Source organism: Onychostoma macrolepis, chromosome 01 (assembly GCF_012432095.1).
Source record: "Onychostoma macrolepis isolate SWU-2019 chromosome 01, ASM1243209v1, whole genome shotgun sequence".
In the NCBI taxonomy this organism is placed as follows: domain Eukaryota; kingdom Metazoa; phylum Chordata; class Actinopteri; order Cypriniformes; family Cyprinidae; genus Onychostoma; species Onychostoma macrolepis.
In genome coordinates this window covers 8803140-8828703 of record NC_081155.1, presented here as the reverse complement: position 1 = coordinate 8828703, position 25564 = coordinate 8803140, and the positions used below count along the sequence as shown (strand labels likewise).

At 38.2% G+C, this 25564-nt stretch overlaps 1 protein-coding gene across 1 annotated transcript in view; it reads left to right on the top strand.

Moving 5' to 3' along the window:
• Positions 1-25564, top strand: part of LOC131526119 (complement C3-like) — a 204714-nt gene that overhangs the window by 148928 nt on the left and 30222 nt on the right. Inside the window, exons 29-33 of the mRNA XM_058754266.1 lie at positions 354-514; positions 10062-10220; positions 20453-20512; positions 20597-20687; positions 25449-25494. Of these exons, the coding sequence (XP_058610249.1) occupies positions 354-514; positions 10062-10220; positions 20453-20512; positions 20597-20687; positions 25449-25494 (517 nt within the window). The remainder of the gene's footprint in view (positions 1-353; positions 515-10061; positions 10221-20452; positions 20513-20596; positions 20688-25448; positions 25495-25564) is intronic.

Genomic DNA, 25564 nt, shown 5'->3' with positions numbered 1-25564 from the left:
GAGAAAAACAAAGACTTGACTTTGACTTGAGATCCAATGACGGCGGTTTAAATTTCATAATTAACATTATCATTACAGATTTTTTACTTAAAACATTAATCTCATTATTCAACAAACTGTCTTGACTTGTTTGTTAGGACTGCAGCTTGAGATTTGATAGTAGGAACTTGAGACTTGTGACTTGAACATGTCTGACTTGACTCCACCTATGGAACATGCAAGAACAAAACAAACCAGAGTGAAAATTATGAAAGTATTATGTAAGTTTTGCTGTGCCATTTTATGCTGCTTCCACTCTGTGCTCCAGCTTCATATACACACCTGTTTCTATGGATGTTTTGTGTTTGAAAAAGGTCGGTATTGGACTATCCCTGGACAGGAATATCACTCAGTAGAAGCGACGGCTTATGCTGTGCTGGCACTTGTGAAGGCAAAAGAGTTTGATACAGCAGGAGAGGCAGTACACTGGCTGAACAGACAACAGACTTACTATAGTGGTTATGGCTCCACACAGGTACACTAACACCTCATCATTCGACTGTTATAATAGTTTTACAAATGGTGGCACCAGCATTTGACAGTAGATTGAGCTTAAGTTGGGATAAGCAATGCATTGTTTCCATGAACAAAAACAGTAATATCTGTAAATATTGTAACAATCTCAATTTACAGGGTAAAATCGAAATATTCTGACTAAGTTACCCAGTCAACACGTGAGATCACGCGATGATCACAGTGACATCACACCATTCTCATACGGTGATCCTCGCAGTGTGATTAATATATGAGCTCATTGTGAATTCAAAATGTTGAGCAGGTTGAGAGGAGGCAGTTCAAATATCAGTCACCGGGGGACATTCTACTTCCTGTTTCTCAACACTATCACAGTGATATCACATGGACAGTTTGATTGCACAGCCAGCTAACAGATTTCTGTTATAAGAACATTCTCCAAACATACAACTGACTTCCAGACACAGCCTTAGATTAAATCAACTGAAATAAACAAATCACCAGCTTCACTCATTATTAACCAGACTGACTTTATTTCTGTCAGATGTTGGAAATTTTTTTCCTCGTCGAAGCAGAGACCAGGAGACCTTGGGATATCTTTCATACAGAAGTTACTCTTTATTGAGAACTCGCTGTGCGTCGCTGTAGTCATCCAAGTCTAACTAAAGCAGTGATGCATTGTAGTTTATATACATTTAGGGGGCAGTGCTTAGGAATGGAGACAAAGCACCTGGGTGACGACCTTAAACAAAGCATGCAAATGAAGTATTCAGGTATAGCAACCTGCCCCATTTAACCACTCCTAATCCAATCAGCATAACTGCCCAAAGATTGAGGCAGGGGCCCCAAGAGCCATTACAAACAAAAGGTGAGAGTCTCCGTCATCTGGCTCATTTGACTTACAATACGAGAACAGGAACTAGCAGGAACCTCTTGCTACAAACTTTGTTCAACAGAATCTGATGTCACCGTCTTCACTATAAATGCTAAATCCAATATATATAACTTCTTCAGTTTGTATACTATTACATTGGAACCTAGATTTAACATTTTATAAATTTGTAATCCAACAGTTCCCCCTTTGAGAGTTCTAATAACTCTCACAAAATACAAATTTAGACACTTAAAAGTTCATTCTTGTAACATGTGATCGTTACAGGCACATAGCACTTGTTCTGTGTTGATTGTCTGTAGGGACGAACTGCATGCTGACACAGAAACAAACATGCAGCTAGTGAAGTTCTTACGGGTAATAGTCTTTTCTGGTTGGAACTGTCATTTCCTCGTTATGGGCGTGAGTCAATTGTTGAATGAAACACTTCATACTAACAGGTTTCCGAACCATGAAGAATTATCTTCAGTCATCTGGTGTAATTTTGCTGAAAGATCAAGAATGTTTTGATCATGTTGATGGATGACTGAAATTCTCGTATGTGATTCTCTGCGATTTGTTCTGTCTTCCGTGACAGTTGGCTCAGCAGTGGGTCTCTTTGTCTTTTAGAGGTTGTGGCTTCATACGCAGGTGAGGAGGTCGGCGCGTATGGGTCTTGGGACAGCCATCAAGTGGTATCTGCACAGAGTAAGAAAGAAACCAAAAGACGACAGAACAGTATGTGTTGTAAAAGACTGCAAACACTAGGGTTGTATCTTTTGTTCAGTCCAAGTTTGCTATTGTTGATCCTTCTTTCCCGTGACACCTAAAAAACAGTGAGGTAAGGATGGACTAGTGGATGGGGAAGGCCTATGAGGGAGTCTTCACCGCAGGGTTGGCCCCCGAAGCCTGTTGCATTCGGTTCTTCCCTGGGCTCCTCACTGGTCCATGTGTCCTATCCTATCCCTGTAGGTGGTGTGCAAACTTTAGTGTGTGACATCTCCATCCTCTAATGGAACATCAGTCATAACAAACATCATAACCCAGAGAGGATAGGTGAGTGACTGGAGTGTGCTGTATTATAGCTTTGAAGGCTGTGAGTGTACTTAACTAGCATTCTCTCAATGGAAGGAAGTGACAGTAACCTTCCTGTAGTTTTATTTACAAAGAATCTTTCAGCTTTGTTGTACATTAGTGGGGAAATTAAACACTCACAGCCCTGACAGTTAACACCTGAGCAAACTGCTCCAACAGTTCGGTGAAGCGGGGAGGGGCTGCTTCAGAGTACTAAGTAGACTGAGTAGGAGCTGAGTAAAGCTGTTATTTTCTCCTAATGTCTTTTTGCTTGTCCTACATTCTTTCATCCAGTGTCCAGGTTTACCACAGTAATGACAACTGCCCTCCTTCTTAGGACATTTACTTTTCTGTCGGTTCTCTGTGTTGACCTTAAAGGATGCTGCTGCAATCTTTACTCTGGCTTTAACATCAGAGTCTCTTTCCCAAGTAGCTAACCTGTCCAAGCTGTTTTGCAAGCTTCCAGTGGACCATGTTAGATCTAAGAACGGCAAAGCCGATTTGTACTCTGATAAAAGGCCATCAAACCATGTTCGAACTAGTGGTCCTTTGTCATCAAGCACACTTTCAGAATCATCCACTATTCCACTGTAAGTTACAGCTGACTGACAAAACCTTTCAGTGTATTCACTCACAGTTTCTTCTTTCCTTTGCACACAGTTAGTGATTCTGGACCAGTCTATTTTGGGTCCCATGATATTCTTTAGAATTTTCAAAACACCTTCTCTCAAATCGCCTTTACTGGCATGTTGTAGTTCAGAAGTAACAGCAGACTCAAAACTGTTGAATTCAGATTCAGTTAGAATTTGTGACATCAGCTGTGTGACGTCTGCTAACGACATGTCGTAGAGAAGCATTTTGCGGATCAATGCTCTTCTAAATTCAGAAAAATTTGTGCGTGCTGAGGGTAAGCTCTGGGATAGCCTCTCTATATCTTTAGGTCCTAGCGCTTTGGCAACAGTTTGTACTTGGACAACAGAAGAGTTGGGAGGAACACTTTCAATTCCCTCAATTCCCTGAGATCTTCTCCTAGCGCCACATACCTTCACTGAATCTACAGGCACATCAGTTACTGATTGGATGGTTACATCTGTTTCAATGAAAGCTTGTAAGTCAGGATAATTGTTATCAGGCTGCACTGAAAAAAGTGATCCACTATATTTACTCAATAAAATTGAGGTAACAATTTGCACTCACTTTGTTTGAGTAGATTCTATCCTATATATTGAGTAAAGAGTACCTAAATTTTACAGCTATGACAAACTAAAAGAAATTAGGTAATGTCTACCTAATATTTTTCATTAAATTACATAACTAATTACTTATAAAAATTGAGTAACATTAACTCTATTGTTAGTACACTGTAAAAAAATGCTGTAAAATTTACAGTAACTTACTGGCAATTTTGGTTGCCAGTAAAACTGTAAATTTACAAGAGTACTGTAAATCAATAATTACAATTGCATGCTGTAAAATTGTTGTGATGGTGTAAACATTTGGTAAACTTATTTCATTTGATTCTACTAAGAAGGAACATTTCTTAATATAAAACTGCAAACAATTTATAGTAGTAAAGTCACTAAAAACATGACTTTAACTCAAATGTTGCAGTTTATCATCAGCTACAGCACACATGCATGTGGTAAAACACTTACCAAAGAGATCATCACTGTATCAGCAACTCTACAGTTACTGTCTTTAAATAAAGCAGCAGAACATCAGTGTTTGTGGCTCATCATTGACTGAAGCACAGGCTCTACTCTCCACCACAATGGTGATCCACAAAACTAAATTAAACTAATAGATCTCTCTTGTGCAAAATAATACAGTTCAGTTAAATATTTAAACTCCTTATAGATAACACCTGCTGTTAACAAGCAGAATCACTGAATGAAAGAGAAACACGAACTACAACTGTCTTCAGCCACAGCCTTAGATGAACTCAACTGAAATACAAGACATCATTAAATCTCTGAAGATCTGATTAAACAACTCCACAAACAGCATTACCAGCTTCACACATTACAATTTGACTTCATTTCTGTCATATGTCTATAAAAAATATTTGATAATTAACAGAAGTTTAGTTGTTTTATTGAAAACGTTTAGTTTGACCTCACCATTGTGGCGATCAGGGTTTGCTTTAGTTGGGCTCTTGACCATCAAATTCTAATCTTAGGTTTTTTCTGGCTGCTGTTACTGTGTTTGTAGAGCACGTTTGTTATAGCATGGCAACCCAGAAAAATTTGTGATTATGTGCTTTTGATTGATTATTGATAATGATATAATCATTATCTAGCGGCAAGTGAATGTTGCATTGATTATAGTAAAAGTGTTTCTGTGACAGTCAGTTAACAAAGGAGTTTCAAACAGTTTGTCCACAAAAAGTTTTACTCTATGGCAGCAATAGGACTCACACAGACATCAAGAATCAGCTTGTGAACCTCAACAATGGTGACCAATAAAATAAAATAAAAATCATGCTGCAATGCATGCTGGGTACTAGCATAGTACGAAACTCATCCATGGCTCCCAGCATGCATTGCTGCATTGTCGGTTTACTCAAACGGTTTGTTACCCTAACTTGTTGGGTTTTACAGTGATGAACTGTAATTCTCAAAAACTTCTGTAGAAGTCTGACAGAAATAACGTCAGTCTGGTTAGTAATAATGATGCTAGTAATGCTGTTTGTGGAGTTGTTTAATCCTCCTCTGCTGAGATCTTCAGAGATTTAATGTATTTTATTTGCAGTTGTTTTGCAGGCTGTGGCTGGAAGTCAATAGTAGCTGTTGTGTTTCTGCTCGTCTCTTTTTTCTCAAGCAGGTGTTCATCACTAATGCTCAATCAGTACTAGATTAATCACTTAATTATCTAATGAACTGCAGCGCTGCTTCAGTCCTATTTTTAGCACTCTGTAGTATGCATGCTGAGCAGTGTTCATTTCATTGTTTCATCTGGGCTGACCCATGTGGGGCCCTCATGGAAACCACAGACAAAACTGGCTGGGGCCCAGTTAGATAGCCCAGGTGCCACCCATCTGGGCCCCACATAAGATTGTTGGCTGGGTCCTAATACCTTTTTACACTCATCTACAGACCAAGTCTTGTCTGGATTAGTTCTTGTCTAACTTTCTCAGTGACTATTAGGTTAATTTGCACTCCTAACAGTGATTTGAATTCGCTATCTGACCACAAAGGAGTCGCGAGACCACCTTTTTCAGTTGTGGGGACCAGTCTAGCATTCTTTCTAAACATTTTGTGAGTTTCTTTGTTACCACACAATCAAAAACACTAAAACTTCTCTGATCAATAGAGGATACGCTTGTTAACACAGATCAACTATTGTTAACCTTCCCTGGCAAAGCAGAGGATAACACAGATTACTAGCATTTTACGCTAAACTTCCCTGCCGAAACAGAGGGTAACCAATTCTTCTCTGCCGAAACAGAGGGTAACACATATTAGCATGTGATGCTAATCTTCCCTGCCTGAACAGAGGATAACCTACTCTTCCCTGCCGAAACAGAGGGTAACCAATTCTTCCCTGCCGAAACAGAGGATAATCAACATTAGCACGTAATGCTAATCTTCCCTGCTTGAACAGAGGATAACCTTCATCTCTAAAAGGACATTTTTAGAGTATAACTTAGTTAACCAAACCCTACAGCTGTCTGTTAACTCTTCTCTGACGGCGCAGAGGATAACAAATCTGTACTGGTCTTAAAGGTTCTTTTGGATAGAGTGGCACTCACCAACCCTTGGTTGTACAGAAAGATTCAGTCTGGAACGAAGTCAGATCTTTGTTGAACTTGAAGTTTTCAATCTGGATTCAGGTGAGGAGCTCTATCCGGGTCACGGCACCAAAACTGTTGGAAACTTTTTTCCTCGTCGAAGCAGAGACCAGGAGACGTTGGGATATCTTTCATACAGAACCCAGTCAACAATTTGATCTCACAGTGATGTCACTATGAGCTCACAGGATACTCGTGATGAGGTCACAATGTGAGGTAACAGTGAGCTAAAAGTGTAACCTCACAGCGCCCTCACTGTGAGCTCATACTAATGTGAGGTCAAAGTGCACTCACTGCACAGAGACTAGGTACCCAGCATGCATTGCAACATGAAGCTTTTGATTGTCACCATTGTTGAGATTCATACACTGCCATTTAAACACAAAGAGAAACATCAAGAAACAGAGTAGTTGTTTGTGTCTTAAGCTTTTATAATTCTTCATAAATGATTATGAAAGTGACATGACTCGGAATTTGTGCTGTGCAATTAACCCATCCAAAGTGCACGGACACAGCAGTGAACGCACCCGTAGCAGTGGGCAGCCATTTATACTACAGCGCCCAGGGACGGGCACCTCAGACGTGGTATTGATGGCTGTACATTCACACTCCCCACCTACAATTCCTGCCAGCCTGAGACTCGAACCCGCAACCTTTGGATTATGAGTCTGACTCTCTAACCATTAGGCCACGACTTCCCAAGACCAAAACTGCATATTGAATCTAGGTGATGACTGTGTTGTTATCAACAACAAACCAATATCACCCGGTTGCAGTCTTTTTTGGGGTTTCCTTGCCATAACAAATGTGCTTTTCAAACACAGTTACAACAGCCCCAAAAAATATAATGTTATAAAGTCAAGGGTCAAGAGCCCAACTAAAGCAAACACTAATCACTTTGATGGTAACATCAAACAAAACAATAAAACATCATCATCTAAATCTCTGTTAATTCTCAATAAGCACTTTTGAAGATGTCTGACAGAAATAAAGTCAGTCTGGTTAATAATGAGTGAAGCTGCTGATTTGTTTATTTCAGTTGATTTCATCGAAGGCTGTGTCTGGAAGTCAGTTGTATGTTTGGAGAAGCTTCTTATAACAGAAATCTGTTAGCTGGGCGTGCACTCATGAGCTCATCATGTGAGAGCACTGTGATATCTCTGTGATAGTTTTGAGAAACAGGAAGTAGAATGTCCCCCGGCGACTGATATTTGAGCTGCCTCCTCTCAACCTGCTCATCATTTTGAGTTCACAATGAGCTCATATATTACTCACACTGTGAGGATCACCGTATGAGAATGATGTGATATCACTGTGATCATCGCGTGATCTCACATGTTGACTGGGAAGTTACTCTTTATTGAGAACTCGCTGTGCGTCGCTGTAGTCATCCAAGTCTAACTAAAGCAGTGATACATTGTAGTTTATATACATTTAGGGGGCAGTGCTTAGGAATGGATACAAAGCACCTGGGTGACGACCTTAAACAAAGCATGCAAATGAAGTATTCAGGTATAGCAACCTGCCCCATTTAACCACTCCTAATCCAATCAGCATAACTGCCCAAAGATTGAGGCAGGGGCCCCAAGAGCAATTACAAACAAAAGGTGAGAGTCTCCGTCATCTGGCTCATTTGACTTACAATACGAGAACAGGAACTGGCAGGAACCTCTTGCTACAAAATTTGTTCAACAGAATCGTTCATCTTATGTCACCATCTTCACCGTAAATGCTAAATACAATGTATATAACTTCTTCAGTTTGTATACTATTACATTGGAACCTAGATTTAACATTTTATAAATTTGTAATCCAACACAGACATCTACAAAAGTGCTTATTGAGAATTAACAGAGATTTAGATGATGATGTTTTATTTTTGTTTGACATTACCATCAAAGTGATTAGTGTTTGCTTTAGTTGGGCTCTTGACCCTTGACTTTATAACATTATATTTTTTTGGATTACTATAACTTTGTTTGTAAAGCACATTTATTAGGGCAAGGAAAACCAAGAAAAGACTGCAACCAGGTGGTATTGGTTTGTTATTGATTATCACGACACAATCATCACCTTGATTCCATATGCAGTCTTGGGGAGGTTTTATTAATCTAAAGTTTCTTAATATAATAGCTGTGTGATTATACAGTACAAAATCCAGCAGTTTCATTATCATTTATGAAGGATTATAACAGTGTAAGACACAAACATTAACTAATCTGTCGTTCAACAACAAAGTAGTGATGGGAAGTTCGGATCATTTTACTGACTCTGACCTTTGAGTCTCGTTCAGCAAAATGAATCTTTTTTTCGAGTTATTTCATTCATTTCGTTCATTTTTGCAAAATATAATTAAAATGTTACATGCTACTTCCCTAACACATCTACTACTTATGCAAACGTTCATCACACTACAAACAATACAAACTATAATGCTATAAGAAACAGAAAAGATTAATTCATTGTTTACCTGGGTCTTCTATTATTAGCTCACCTCACTCTTATCTGACAAGTCTTTGGGTTTGACATGTTCGTTCATCACGTGACAGCCTCATACGTGTAACCTATGCAGTGAGAGCCGGAAAGAGAATTGATTAGTTCGTATCCCAAGTCTTCGGGTTTGAGTCGTTCGTTCATCACGTGACAGCCTCATACGTGTAACCTATGCAGTCAGAGCCGGAAAGAGAATTGATTAGTTCATATCCCGAGTCTTTCGAGTCGTTCGGTTCTTTTGTCACGTGACGTGACAACATTGGACAGATAAATTAGTTAATTTACAAGCTTCCTTACAAACGGGTGCATAGTTATTATTATTATTATTATTATTACTTACTCTTACAGTTACGTGATGCGTTTCTGGTCTCAAATTGTAGCTTTCTAATTACAGTTTATAAATGTGAATTTCTGTCATGATTCTTTTCCATAACACTGAATGTGGTAACAAAGGTAATAAACTAAAGAGTTGGTTATTATTATTATTATGAAGTATTTTTTCCCTCAGACTGAATAGGTTTAGCTTATGAGGCTGTCACGTGATGAACGAACAACTCAGACCCGAAGATATGAACTAATCAATTCTCTTTCCAGCTTTCACTGCATAGGTTGCGTGTATGGGGCTGTCACATGATAAACAAGCAACTTATTCAGTGCAGAACCTACGGATGCTGCGCATGCGCGACTGAATGAATCACTCTCAGAAATGACTCATTCTTCCCAAGTCGCATTAAAGATGAGGCAGGGGATACAAAGAATCAGTGTATGAATCTCAACAATGGCAACAATCAAAAGTTTCATGCTGCAATGCATGCTGGGTATCTAGTCTCTGTGCAGTGAGTGCACTTTGACCTCACATTAGTATGAGCACACAGTGAGGGCGCTGTGAGGTTACACTTTTAGCTCACTGTGACCTCACATCGTGACCTCATCACGAGTATCCTGTGAGCTCATGGTGACATGTGAGATCAAATTGTTGACTGGGTAATATTATATTCTTATTAAAATGAAGCACTGGTCTTCCATAGTATCATACATTTGTAGAATATGCTGATGGCAGGTAAAACCTGCCGTTAACATGATCTACAAATGAGTGATACCTCGCTACCATTGTAAAAAGTAATTATACGGTTTATGTGGTTTAAAAACAGTAGCCTATACACATTTAACACAAATGCACAAAATCTGCTACAGTGATTCATTTTGTAAAATAATTGGTTCAATTATTGGTTCAATGTTTCAAAAAGCTTTATTTCTTCCATCATTACAATTTAGTAGCAGTCTGAAGCCCTGTCTGTGAATGCTTTTCTGTCTTTCTAGGCAACCATCATGGTGTTCCAGGCCTTGGCAGAGTATCACACGCAGGTGAAGGACAAACAAAATTTAAATCTGGAGGTGGAGCTGTCGGTGCAAGGGAGAAGAAAACCTGTCAGGTGGATCATTAAACAAAATAATGTGCATCTTACACGGTCAGACAGGGTGAGTATCTCATCAAAACTGCTCAAAATGGTTCAAGTTCAATATAACGGTTCCTGAAGGTATTCTTCTGATTAAAAGACTCATGCTGCAACTGATATCTTAACGTTTAATATCTTCTTTGCAAAGAGTAATCATCATCATATGGATTTCTGATTCGCCACAATTGTTACACGATGCCAATCTTTCATCTGGATCAACCGAAAATTGTTCAGTGTGTCTCGGGATTTAAACCAAATTTAAAAAAGTTTTAAAACTAATAGTTGTGAGTAGTGACGGCCAAATGAAGCCTCATGACGCTTTTCAGTTTTTCAGCCAAGTGGTTCACAAAAGGGTTAATTTCTGGAGGCTTCGTTTGCTCACAATACCACCTGGTGGCCAAAGAGTGTAAAACAAGCAGATATATTACAGACAGAGGTTTAAAGTCCAGGGATCAAAAAGTGAAAGTCCTGTCATATGTTTATTCCACCCATGAACTCAGCAGCTGATTTCACCAGAGGAGGAACCAAGTCATTCCTTTCTAGTCACAAGCAAGTCTCACGTCAAATCCCAAGTCCTCAAAGAGTTAAAGTTAATGAGATAATTAAGAGACTAATTAAATGATGATTGTGCATTAGTGATGAACACCTGCTGTTACTGAATTACAGAGGATCAGATGTTGATGTTTTATTGGATAAAATTATACCACCCTCATGTTTACATCCAATATATACATACGGTATTATTTTTATTTATATGTCCAGGTTTTGAATAACCAACCCTGTGAAACTGCAGTATGCAATGAATGTACTGTTGTAATAGTTATTGTGAATTAATTTTTAATTTTAATAATTTTAAAAATTTAAATTTAAACTCCAGTACTATTTAGACACACACAGACAGAACCAGCATATGAATCTCAACAATGGTGACAGAGTGAGTAGCCCCAGAGTGCACCCTGGACTATCCAACTAGGTATAACTAGGGATGGGCAGATGAAGCTTCATGAAGCTTTTCAGCTTTTCAGCCAAGTGGTCCACAAAAGGGTTAATTTCTGGAGCCTTAATTTGCTCACAATACCACCTGGTGGCCAAAGAGTGTAAAACAAGCAGATATATTACAGACAGAGGTGTAAAGTCCAGGGGACTCGTTTATAAAGCGTGCGTACGCTCAGATTTGATCTTAGAGTGTGCGTACACTTAAATCCACTCTAGCGCTCATATTTATAAAAACGGTCTTTGACGTGGAAAAGTGCTTAGCGTCACATCAGGGTCTGAGCAGACGTACGCACTTTTTATTGTCGGAGTACTGCAGGTTTTTGAAAATGTAATCTGTTCTTGCAGCTCGCTGTTCTAAATTATGATGATTGGTGATATTTTATATGTTAATGACATTCATTAGGAATGTCTCCAAACATACAACTGACTTCCAGACACAGCGTTCGATGAAATCAACTTAAATAAACAAATCAACAGCTTCACTCATTATTCACTCATGATGTTTTATTGTTTTGTTTGATGTTACCATCATAGTGATTAGTGTTTGCTTTAGTTGGGCTCTTGACCCTTGACTTTATAACATTATATTTTTTGGGGCTGCTGTAACTGTGTTTGTAAAGCACATTTGTTATGGCAAAGAAACCCAAAAAGAGACTGCAACCAGGTGATATTGGTTTATTATTGATGATAACAACACAGTCATCACCTAGATTCCATATGCAGTCTTGGGAAGTTGTGGCCTAATGTTTAGAGAGTCAGGCTCGTAATCCAAAGGTTGTGGGTTTGAGTCTTGGGCAGGCAAGGATTGTAGGTGGGGGGTGTGAATGTACAGTGCTCTCTCCACCCTCAATACCCTGACTGAGGTGCCCTTGAGCAAGGTACAAAACCCCCAACTGCTCCCCGGGCGCAGCAACATAAATGGCTGCCCACTTTGGATGGGTTAGTTGCAGAGCCCAAATTCCAAGTCACGTCACTTTCACTTTCATAATCATTTATGGAGAATTATAAAAGCATAAAACACAAACATTATTAACTACTCTGATTCTTGATGTTTCTCTTTGTGTTTAAATGACAGTGTATGAATCTCAACAATGGTGAATCAAAAGCTTCATGCTGCAATGCATGCTGGGTGCCTAGTCTCTGTGCAGTGAGTGCACTTTGACCATTAGTATGAGCACACAGTGAGGGCGCTGTGAGGTTACACTTTTAACTCACTGTTACCTCACATTGTGACCTCATCACGAGTATCCTGTGAGATCATGGTGAGATCACTGTGAGATCAAATTGTTGACTGGGAGATTTCACATCTGAAAGAGAGGCGTACGCGCGATTTCTGTTCGTACATTCATTCTAAGAATCGCTCGTACGCAAATCTAAGAAATTATCGTAAGATCAACATTTGGATGGTTTCTGCGCAACATTTTATAAATGAGGCCCCAGGGGTCAAAAAGTAAAAGTCCTGCCATATGTTTATTCCACCCATGAACTCAGCAGCTGATTTCACCAGAGAAGGAACCAAGTCATTCCTTTCAAATCACAAGTCAAATCCCAAAAAATTACTATTAAACAAATGCCATCTTAATGCTTAAATATTGGAAAAAAAAAACAACAACTATATTGCTCAGGCTTTTAGACATGAACACTTATAATACGATCCTCAACAGTGGTGACAATAATTATTCATGCTGCAGTGCTTGAAGGGAGTTTTTACTATGGTTTTACCCAGCATGCATTGCAGCATGAAGCATTTTGTCGATTGTCACCATTGTTGAGATTCATATGCTGGTTCTTGATATCTGTGTGTGTCTAATCAGCAGTGGAGTTTAAATGTTTGCATTAAATAGATTTAAAATTAATTCACTACAACAGTGCATTCATTGAATACTATAGTTTTAAAGGGCTGGTTATTCAAAACCTGAACATATAAATAATAATAATAAAAAAAATATATATATATATATAGGATATAAATAGGTTAATACCTGATGATTATCTCATCATGCGAAAACATCTAACAGTTGCTCACTGCACAGCACATGCAGTGTTACAGAGAGATCTAACACAGGAAGTCAAGGGTCAAGAGCCCAACTAAAGCAAGCACTGATCTCCATGATGGTGGTATAATTTTATCCAATAAAACATCAACATCTGATCCTCTGTAATTCTCAGTAACAGCAGGTGTTCATCACTAATGCACAATCATCATTTAATTAGTCTCTTAATTATATCATTAACTTTAACTCTTTGAGGACTTGGGATTTGACGTGAGACTTGCTTGTGACTAGAAAGGAATGACTTGGTTCCTCCTCTGGTGAAATCAGCTGCTGAGTTCATGGGTGGAATAAACATATGGCAGGACTTTTACTTTCTGACCCCTGGGCTTTACACCTCTGTCTGTAATATATCTGCTTGTTTTACACTCTTTGGCCACCAGGTGGTATTGTGAGCAAATGAAGGCTCCAGAAATGAACCCTTTTATGAACCACTTGGCTGAAAAGCTGAAAAACTTCCTTACTTGAGTGAAAGTACAGATAACACTGGTCAAATATTACTCCACTACAAGTGAAAGTTGTAAAGACAGATTATTACTTAAGTAAAAGTACGGAAGTACATGTTTTTAAAAGTACTTATGTATCAAACGTAAAAAGTAAATGCATTGTTTTATTGTCGCATTGTTGTATACTTACAATACCTTATGCCACTAATGCAACCTACTGAATACATTGATTAGCTTGTATTATCTTTGGAATTAAGAGCTTTTATGTTACAAAACCTATTGAAATGGAACAACTGCATGAAGATAATCATCTTTATTTAACACTCCTGCAACTACATTGAACTCATTTTAATACTTGTTTAAAAGTTACAAAGTTCTTTTTCAGAGAGATATTGAAGTCAATGAAATGGTTCATTTTAGGCAAACAAAGTAAACTTTGAAAGGAAAACAAACCTTTAGTCTCTTCAGAAAACTGGAACATACTCTCCATCAACTGATCAGTGTTCATAAAATGCTCAGAAATCAGTTAACTTCACAGCATGTGGCTAGGGTTGGGTATTGTTTGAATTTTATCCAGATTCAGATTATGATTCTGCTTATTGATTTAAATTCTTATTGATTCCCAGTTTAGATTCCAAAGTTTTCATTTAGCTTACTTTTTGATCATTTGTTTTCAAAAAAAAAAAAAAAAATGTATTTATGTGCAGTGTTTTGACAATAACATAATATTCAGATTTATATACTTCGCTGACCAGTTTTTAGCAGCAATTTACCAGTAGGCCTAAGTTTATATATACAGTGTGTGTGTGTATGTGTATATATATATACAGTATAGATATATATATATATATATATATATATATATATATATATATATATGGTAAAGTGAGGGCAGCCATTTTTGACAGATATATTAGCCTACCATTTGTATTGCCATAGTTTAAATTAAACTATAGTTAATATAATTAAACTATGGTAAATTTGTGGTTACTGAAGTCTTACTACAAATAGCATAATTATGGTTACTATAGTGAGATAATAGTAAATTTGTGGATACTGTGATTTTACTGCAAATACCATAGTTATGGTTACTATAGTAAAAACATGGTTAATTTTCTAAAGGGCTTTAATGAGTTAACACATGCCTTTTTAGAGCGCTTTTAGCTGTGCACTAGTGCGGACGTTTAGTCACCAGAAGAGACGGACAGCAGCGCGTAAGTGTTGCAATACTTGGTCATAGATCTGTTGTTTAAATTATTTACTTACTGTTAGGAAGGAATACTTCGTTTCCCATCTATTTCTATTCTGCATTTTCGTTGAGGTTTTTATGTTTGATTGCACTTACTGGTAATTATAATAATTTGCACCTCGGCTAAGAAGGAACCTGGATCATTTTCATTGCTCCTTGCAAGCAAAGTGTTAGTTTCGTCTTGAGCTATTTGCACTTGGCTATTGGCTGGGCCAATCAGAAGCCGGCCACAGCTGTTTTCACTGTAGTGTGTTAGGCTGTATTTATCAGAGGTCCGAGCGCTGACGCAGCCTTTTTTTACAGACAAAACTAGATCGATCAGTGGTCAGTTTTCACCTCCACGCACACAGGACCCTCAACCTACCACATCCACTGCTAAAACTCCCATCTTCTCCTTCTGTCCCCTGACGGAGGCTGAAGTATCCAAACTTCTCCTCTCCAACCATGCTACAACATGTCCTCTTGACCCAATCCCCTCACACCTTCTCCAAGCAATCTCACCCACACTCTTACCTGCACTCACACACATCATCAACACATCCCTCCTCACAGGCATCTTCCCCACTGCGTTCAAGCAGGCTCGGGTAACCCCACTGCTCAAAAAACCTACATTAAACACTTCTCTTATAGAAAACTACAGACCTGTCTCTCTCCTTCCGTTCATAGCGAAAACACTTGAACGAGTTGTCTTCAACCAGGTCTCACTGTTTCTTTCACAGAACGACAAACTGGACGCTAAACAGTCAGGTTTCAGGAGTGGCCATTCAACCGAGACTGCGCTACTCTCAGTCACTGAAGCCCTGCGAATTGCAAAAGCCCATTCCAAATCATCAGTCATTCTGCTGGATCTATCTGCCGCTTTTGACACTGTCAATCATCAGATACTCCTGTCCACCCTCTCATCACTGGGCATCACTGGGATTCCACTTCGCTGGTTTGAATCCTATCTCACTGGTAGGTCTTTCAGGGTGGCCTGGGGAGGGGAGGTATCCAAAGCACATCGACTGGTCACTGGGGTTCCTCAGGGATCAGTTCTTGGACCCCTCCTCTTCTCCACATATACTACATCACTGGGTCCCATCATACAGGCACATGGATTCTCATACCATTGCTACGCTGATGACACACAGCTCTATCTCTCTTTTCAACCAGATGATCCAACGGTAGCTGCACGGATCTCAGGCTGCCTGGCGGACATCTCGGCATGGATGAAAGAACATCACCTGCAGCTCAACCTGGCAAAGACTGAGCTTCTTGTCCTCCCTGCCACTCTGACTCTACAGCATGACTTCACGATCCAGTTAGGTTCATCAACAATAACCCCATCAACTTCGGTCAGAAATCTTGGTGTAACCTTTGATGATCAGCTGACCTTCAAAGACCACATTGCAAAGACTGCTCGATCTTGCAGGTTTGCACTATACAACATCAGAAAGATCAGGCCCTTTCTGACAGAGCATGCTGCACAACTTCTTGTCCAGGCCCTTATCATTTCTAGGCTGGACTATTGCAATGCTCTTCTGGCTGGACTTCCGTCAAACCTCTACAAATGATTCAGAATGCAGCAGCACGACTGGTCTTCAACGAGCCCAAAAGAGCCCATGTTACACCTCTCTTTATCTCCCTGCACTGGCTACCAGTCGCGGCTCGCATCAAGTTCAAGACACTGATGCTTGCATATAGAACAACCACAGGCTCAGCACCCGCTTACTTGCACTCTCTATTAAGAATCTACATCCCCTCCAGAAATCTGAGATCTGCTAGTGAGCGACGCCTCGTGATACCATCACAGAGAGGCTCAAAATCACTCTCCAGAACATTCTCGTTCACCATTCCTGGCTGGTGGAATGATCTTCCCACCCCTATCCGGAATGCTGGATCCCTGTCAATCTTCAAGCAACAACTGAAAACTCATCTCTTTCGACAGCACTTGACTTCATCCTAAACTTAAACAAAAAAAAGAAAAAAAAAAAAATCTTTCTCTTTACTTATTCCTTCCTTTGGTAGTTTGTACTTATTTGAACAATGCCTGAGACTTGGTGTTGCAAGCACTTCGTCTTTCTGATTGCCTCTTCAGGATGAACCGCTTTATGTATTCCCCAATTGTAAGTCGCTTTGGATAAAAGCGTCTGCAAAATGACTAAATGTAAATTTAATGTAAATGTACATTAGTTTAGTGGGGAAGATCCCGATGTTGCCAGCTTTGCGTAAAAAAAATCAGCCAAATGTACATTCAAAGCTAGGCGGAAAACTGCAGGCTTAGAAATACTGTAACACTTGGCAACACAGGAAGGTCCTGGCAGATTGCAGGCCGGATTTTCGCAGGAAAAAAAGGGTTCAGTGAATCTGAAAATGCATACACTGTAAAAACTGCTACATATAACGACTTTCGACTTGGGGACCTTGATATAAATGTAGTTGAGTAAAAAGTACGATATTTACCTTTCAAATGTAATGAAGTTAAAGTCGCAAGTTTCCAGAAAAAATAATACTTGAGTAAAGTACAGATACTCAAAAAGTGTACTTAAGTACAATACTCAAGTAAATTTACTTCGTTACTGTCCACCTCTGTCCCTAGCTCAGTGCAGGGGAAAGATTTTACTCTATCGCTTTGTTTTAAGCAACGGGGGCATCCCGGGGCTTGAAATTCACAGGGTAGGATGGGGTAGTGAATCTGGGTGTAACTAAAAAGGTGCCATTGTCCGGTGAGGTCCGGTTGTGGAGTTATGAATGGCTCGAAGATCTCATATCGCATAATCATATTAACTGCTGTAGAACCTGGTCGAAAAGAACGCACACATATGTGTAACTTAAGTCACATTCCACTGGAAACTAATCTAACTTCATCAGCTCGTAAAAGTTACAAATGACCAACCCAACGCCCAGGTATCTGACTAAGTTTCCGGTCTGTTCTCCTTATCATCTCATGAAGGTGGGAGGAGAACATCTGGCCATTCTTTGAAGCACAGGATTTTCAATGTTGGTCTTGACCAGTTTACTATAAATAAAGTCAAATAAACAGACAGTACAAAGCACGTGGGATCTGGACTTGTTCGAGCTCAGGCCCTCCCTAAATCCCCTGAGTGCTTTTGACCATAATTCAATGATGGTATCAACAAGGAAAGACAGATATATGTTAACCAGACTTGAACAAACCTACAGCACAGACATCCTGGTGACCCCAGAGCAAACCCCCTTTTCCAAGTTGCATTCCAAGACGATGCCGCCTCTTGTGCTCGGACAACAAAGAAACTCTAGTCACACAGAGTTTCTTTCAAAAGCACAATTTGGAAAAGACTGCTGCTATTAAAAGCAATATATCTAAGAGACAATACATATACGAATGTGGTATTTTATGTTTCATATATCTGACTGTAGTTATCAGAATTTAGGATATTTTTTAATCTATGACTTAACTCGTTTAGTGGATAAAATTATAGGTATTCAATATAAGTACCTCATGTTTGATATTAAATTACACGTTATGCTGATTCCAGTACATTGAAATAGATGAATGTTGACTTTTAGCATCACAAGGTATGATTATAACACTTTGTAGAAATCTGCTAGGATATTGTGTCTCAGGTGACATATTTATGACGAAATATTAGTCATGTTGGGCGGGGCTCCGCCCTACAGAGACAATGTGATTGGGTCAGACAGTGACTAGGATGGACTTAATTCTGTCCGATAAAAACAGACACCCCAACTTTGAACCAAAGCTCAGAAAAAAGAACGGGGTGAAACAACTGGTGCAACTGAAAGAAACGTGGCTGAAAGTCTGGGCGTTGCCCCTCGATCGTGCTGTGAAACATCTGGCTGATCATCAAAAGACTTCGACACCCTGGCCACGTCTAACCAAAGAAAACTTGCAAAGCTGCTGCGTAAGAATTTCAAACTCGCTATTCGCGCGCTGCCAGAGAGTCATCAAATCCAAAGGAGGAATCCCGAGTGACGTCACGCGACAACAAAACGTGAGCAGGAAAGGTCCTGGGTTTCCCTTCAGCAACCCTTCAAGAAGTACAGCCTTCAATTCAACTTCAAACTCACAGCAAGTAAAACAGACAAATCTCTTATTCACTGAAGCTGGTTGAATTGAATGAATCGTTAAAAGATAACAATAACTGAGTCTTCCGTTTGTGACGTCCCCATAAGGTCGTCCTTAATTCTCAAGAAAAGAGAATAGTTACCTTCCTTCAAACTGCTTTGATCTTGCCATAATATGTGTATGTGTGTGTATGTGTTTTGGTTATTTGTATTGTGCCCTAGAATAGTAAATAAACGCTCGATTCATTTTTAATGAATAGTCTGGTGCGTTGATTTTCAAATCGTTAAATTATTTGCCATAGATCGTGTTACCTGTTGCTCAGGCAAATTTCCCAATCAATTCTGTATTCTTATCAACAATAAGAAGCATTGCTGATTTATACTATATTAATACTCGCGGGACGAGTTGTTAATAGGGTATAAATTATACAATATTGATTAATATCAATTAATCAGATCAGAACCACATTTCTACGATTTGGTTCTCTGAAGCTAAAATTGATAAATAAAGGATAAAACCTTACAAAATATTACACTGCTTATCTCCTGAACTGCAACTTTCTTTTCAGCGCCAATCCCGCCGTGCAGCCAATTTCACTGGTTAAGGTTAGGGTCAGGTGTGGGGTAGGTTTAGGGGTTAGCATTTTTTGTAGCATAGTGTAGGAAATTAAATGAACACTGTGATTGACACAACCAATAAAATCTTTAGAATCAGCTATGGTGCGGAGTTTGCGCTGAAGTTGATTGGGAGAAAAAATTGCGCATGCGTGTCATGTGCCTGTCTGTCAATGGGAGGAAGCCACGCCCTATTTTGGAGCTCCCACCCCTTTTTGGAGTTCCCGCCCCCATTTGGAGAGCTCCAGGCTGCAGTTATACCCTTCTCTGTACTATGGTCACAATGTAAGGTCAAAGTGCACTCACTGCACAGAGACTAGTTACCTAGCTTGCATTGCAGCTTGAAGCTTATAATTGTCACCATTGTTGAGATTCATACACTGATTCTTGATGTTTCTGTTTGTTTGTTTTTTAAATGAGACAGCAGCTTAATATGTTTGTAATGTATTTTGAATTGTGTATAGCTTTGTCATGTGATGCATTCAAATGTTATTACACATATTTTATCTGTAGGTGTCACTGTTATCTGGTTTTGTTGTACTTGCATGCAATTTCCTAATTAATTTTCATAATGCATTGCATGCCATTTGTGAACTAAACACCTTTTACCAAAATAAATACCTAAAATACTTTTAAAAAAATCAACGTTTTCTGCTATAGCTACGCTCAATATTTCATTTGAAATATTTTTACTGTATTATGGGAACATTGTCATTCGTTGTTTGTTTTTAATTGTCTACAATCACATTAATTTTCTAGCATTGTGTTTAGTCAATGAAATCTTCAGGTGTCTCTATTACATCATGGATATTATTTTGACGATTCAAGTATGTCTGTGTTCTCTTAACAGATGGACTTAAACAGGGACTTCACTGTAACTGCAAGAGGAACTGGAAAAGCCATTCTCTCAGTGAGTGTTCATGAGCGTTTATACAGTCAACAGTAATGATTAAAGCGTTTGAACATCTGATCTGAGACGTGCTGTTGTTTTCAGGTTCTTAAGCTGTACTACGCCAGACCTGTTGAGAAGAAGTCTGACTGTACATTCTTTAATCTGACTGTTAATATGAAGAAAGACCCTGAAAGTAAGATTGAGTTTCTGCCCTTTCTTTGGCACTGTCCATACATTAAAGTTTTTCACACTGCACTTAACCCACAAATACTTTCCTGGTAAACTACTGTTAAGAGATCATGTGTGAAAAGGACCTTTTAAAAAATACTGGTAAATCAGTTCTTGTACGGCTCTGCAGTGTATTGCATACTAGTAACTGCAGTACTATCAGTAATTATTATTTGTCTCATGTTTTTAAATTCAAAAACATATTCTGTGTGATCATCTCCTTTTGCCTGCAGAGGTGGAAAGTAAAAGACAAAGAGTAAAAGTCCTGCAATATTTTTGTTCCACCCATAAACTCAGCAGCTGATTTCACCAGAGGAGGAAGTCATTCCTTTCAAGTCACAAGCGTCTCAAGTCAAATCCCAAGTCCTCAAAGAGTTAAAGTTAATGAGATAATTAAGCGACTAATTAAATGATGATTGTGCATTAGTGACGAACACCTGCTGTTATTAAGCAGAATCACTGAAGCAAAGAGAAACACAAGAACTACAACTGACTTCAGCCACGGCCTTGGATGAAATCAACTGGAAGAAAAAAAACAAAAAAAAAACATTGCCACCATAATTGTGGTCAGTGTTTGCTTTAGTTTGTCTCTCGGCCCTTTTAATGACTTAAATAATATTGTTTCACAACAAACTTTTGTGCAATGCTGAATCAAACCCTGAAGTAGCAGGTTAGCTTATGCGTTATCGAGTGTTATTGGTTTAAATCTCTCTGGCTTTAACTACATATGACTATTAAAGAAAAAAAAAATCCTGTTAAGCAAAGGCCACCATAATGCTTCAATATTGAGAGAAAAAAAATTAATTCTTTACTAGGCTTTTAGACATGAACATTCATCATATGATCCTCAACAGTGCATGATAGGAGTTTTTTGTTGATTGTCACCGTTGTTGAGATTCATATGCTGGTTCTTGATGTCTGTGTGTGTCTAGCAAGTACTGGAGTTCAGATTTGTATATGCATTACATAGATTTAAATTTAAAACACTGCAACTGTTAGAAAAACTATTTGCATGTTGTAGTGTCACAGGGTTGGTTGTGCAAAACCTGAGCATATAAATGAAATAAGTAAACAAAGGTTATTTTGGACAAAATCAAACCAGCTCATGGTGACTAGCTGATCAATCAAGGGTCAAGAGCCCAATTAAAGCAAACACTGTTCTCCATGATGGTGGCATCATTTTAACCAATAAAACATCAACATCTGATCCTTTGTAATTCTCAGTAACAGCAGATGTTCATCACTAATGCACAATCATCATTTAATTAGTCACTTAATTATATCATTAACTTTAACTCTTTGAGGACTTGGGATTTGACGTGAGACTTGCTTGTGACTAGAAAGGAATGACTTGGTTCCTCCTCTGGTGAAATCAGCTGCTGAGTTCATGGGTGGAATAAACATATGGCAGGACTTTTACTTTCTGACCCCTGGACTATCCACCTCTGTCTGTAATATATCTGCTTGTTTTTCACTTTTTGGCCACCAGGTGGTATTGTGAGCAAATGAAGCCACCAGAAATGAACCCTTTTGTGAACCACTTGGCTGAAAAGTTTAATGCTTCATGAAGCTTCATTTCACCATCACTACTGTTAACCCTTGCTGTAGAAAAACGGCCAAATTCTGACAGTAACATACAATTTTCTATAAAAAAACAAAAAACAGACAAAAAAAAAAAAAACAGTAGTATGCTGTAGAAACAATGTATTCTGGGTAATATTTGTCATTTTTTAGATAACAGCCTACAGTAACATACTGTGAATTAACAGCTCAAACTAGACACTCAGAGTCTGTGTTCAAAATCACATCCTATACCCTCATTCACTATTCCTTACATTAGTTTACTTGACTGAGTGAATAAAAGGAAGTAAGTGGATTCAGACCCTGATGAGCACTTGATGATAACAAGCAGAATCACTGAAGGACAGAGAAACAAGAACAGGAAAAAAGAGAAACAAGCAGAAACACAAGTACAACAACTGACATCCAGCTTAAGCTTTTAGACAGTTTCACATTGAGTGTGAAACCAGATTGGTTTTCATTTAAAACAATAACAGTTTTTATTGAGAATAATACATAGCGTAGTTACCATTTTGGAGGTCATTGTTTGCTTCAGTTGGGTTCTTGAACCTTGACTCTCACCAAGTAACATTTTTTGTCTGGTGTCATTATGTGATTAAAACACACCTTTATTATGCCAAGAAAAACTTAATTAAGTGATTTTGTTTGTTATGATGATGCTGTTATAAGAAAAGGCTAATCTGGATTTTTGATATTGTACAGTGTTAAACCTTTAATTATATGGATGTTTTATTTGTTTTTCATTGACTGCAATAGTTATGTGGTTCTACAGCATAAGATTGAACAAGGGTTCAGTTACCAGTATTTTGTTTTATTATTATTATTATTTTAAACGCCTGCATCATTTAGACACTCACAAACATCAACAATGGTGACACAAGTTTCATGCCGCAATGCATGCTGAATGCCAGCATAAAATGAAACTCCCAGCATGCACTGCAGGCATGAATAAATTATGCAGCTGAATGGTCTTACTATTTTCTATATTTGCATTATCGTTTTCTCCTTTTTTTAATCACTACCATTGTTGAGAATCATACACTGATTTTAGACGTCTGTGTGTTTGTCAAATTGCAATTTTTTTTTTTCAATAATTCTTTTTTATAACTGATTGTTGCTGTAACTCTTGTAGCTTCACAGTGATGTTATGAAATTTAATAGTCTTAATTTATGTTTGGTGAGGTATTAGACACAGAACTACATTACTGAATCAAGGAACTACTTGATGAGCATTTCATCATCAATATTCATATACTAAATATTCACAACTCATCAATAATCATTGATAAGATTTATTCTGTTTTTACTATAATAAATGTGCTTTGTAAACACACAACCACAACAGCCAGAAAAACAGCTGATATTAAAAGTTAAGGATCAGGAGCCCCACTGAAGCAAACACTGACCACCAAAATGGTAATTCAGACCAAACATTTTCATTAAACACAAATATCTGAAATGCTATTCATTCTCAATAACAGCTTAAGAGCTCAATAAGAACTTACGTTGATGTATGACATAAAGTCAAACTGGTTAGTAATAAGTGTAATAATGTGTAATGGCTGGAAGTCAGTTGTAGTTGTTTTGTTTCTGCTCGTCTCTCGGTGTTCTGTTCTTGTTCCTCTTTACTTCAGTGATTCTACTTGTTAACAGCAGGTGTTCATCACTAATACTCAACAATCACTTACATATTCACTTAATTATCTCACTGCAACCCCACGTCAGTGTTACTTTTTCTCTTTGTAATGTGGACACTACAGGATTTTCCTGAGGGGTTGAAAGGGTTAAATGTGTAAGATAAAAAGATACACCCACAAAATGTATTTTAACAGTAATAAACTGTTAATTAATTTTATGGCAAACAAACTAGAAAAGAGTAATACACTGGCAACACTGTTGCCAGCAGTTTACTGTAAAATCAAGAAACAGCAATGCACTGTAAAATCTAACAGTGAAAAAAAAAGTTATTTGATCTCAATAAAAGGAGAGTAAATGTTGAAATTAAGTGTTATTCTATGTGTTTTTACACACAATGATATAGGAGAGATCTGTTAGTGTTGAATGTTCTGTTGGGATTTAAAGAGTTTCTGTTTGTCTGAGTTCTGTGAAGTTACCGTTGTGCTGAAGAGTAGAGCCTGTGCTTCAGTACAATATGATACATGTTGTTTTATTTACGGGCAGTAGTTGTGTAGTTGCTGAAGTAATGAATATCTTTTAGCTAAATTGCACATGTGTGGGTGCTGTGGATAACTAGATGCTATCTGCAAGAAATTTCTCTTTTTTTTTGTAATTTAATGGTTGTTTTTAATTCTGTTATTTTCACTTTAAAAATGTTATTTCTAAGTAAATTCAAATTACATATGTTCAAAGTAGTGATATGTTCATGTTAAAAATATTAGTTTATAAACTAAATTGGTAGTTGGCTAATTTACGGAAGTCAGTTTCTAAAAATGAAACTAGTTAACACGAGTCTTAATTTAGTCCATGGTATCTTAACAATAAAATACAGTAAACTAGACAACAGTAAATAACTGCACAATTAACAGCAAATTGCTGGCAACAGTGGTGCCAATATATTAATGTAAAAATGCCTGGTAAGGTCTAACAGTGCAGTGGATGTCTTTTCAACGTCTGCAAAGACATAAAAAGACGTCCACTGGACATAACTTTGCCCCAGTGGGCTCTTTGTTTCACCCACTGCTGCCGCATCCAGAGGTCCTAAGGAATTTTTATGGCGGTCATAAGCCAAAACCTTAGGAATCAGTCTGCTGGTGGGTGAAGGGCAGAAACTGCATTTTGACCAATAGGAAGTCCCGTCCTTCCCAGGCTTTGTACCAAAGGTCTTCTTCTTGCCCTCTAAGAGGGCTTATGTTAGTCCACCGAGATCCAATCAAAATGTAGCAAACCTTTGTCCATTATTGTGGTCAGAGAGGGGCCCTGCCTGGGCTCTGGAATGTGCTGTCCACTACAATGGTCATTTTCACAGTAATTTTATTGTAATTAACCAGGATTGTGTGAAAACGGGCTAATGATTCTGGGTTTATTGCCTTTATGTACTACTTTTTCATTTTAATTGTTACTATTTCTTTTTTTGTATTTCCTTAACCAAAGGAAAGCCTGACAAAATGCTTTTGTTTTCCTTTAGCAAAACAAGGAGCCAATGCAAGCTACAACTTCATTATGGGTTTTGTGTATGTATACATATCCTAACAAATTTATGTTTATATAAATAAACCATTTATTTGTAATTAATCATCTTGT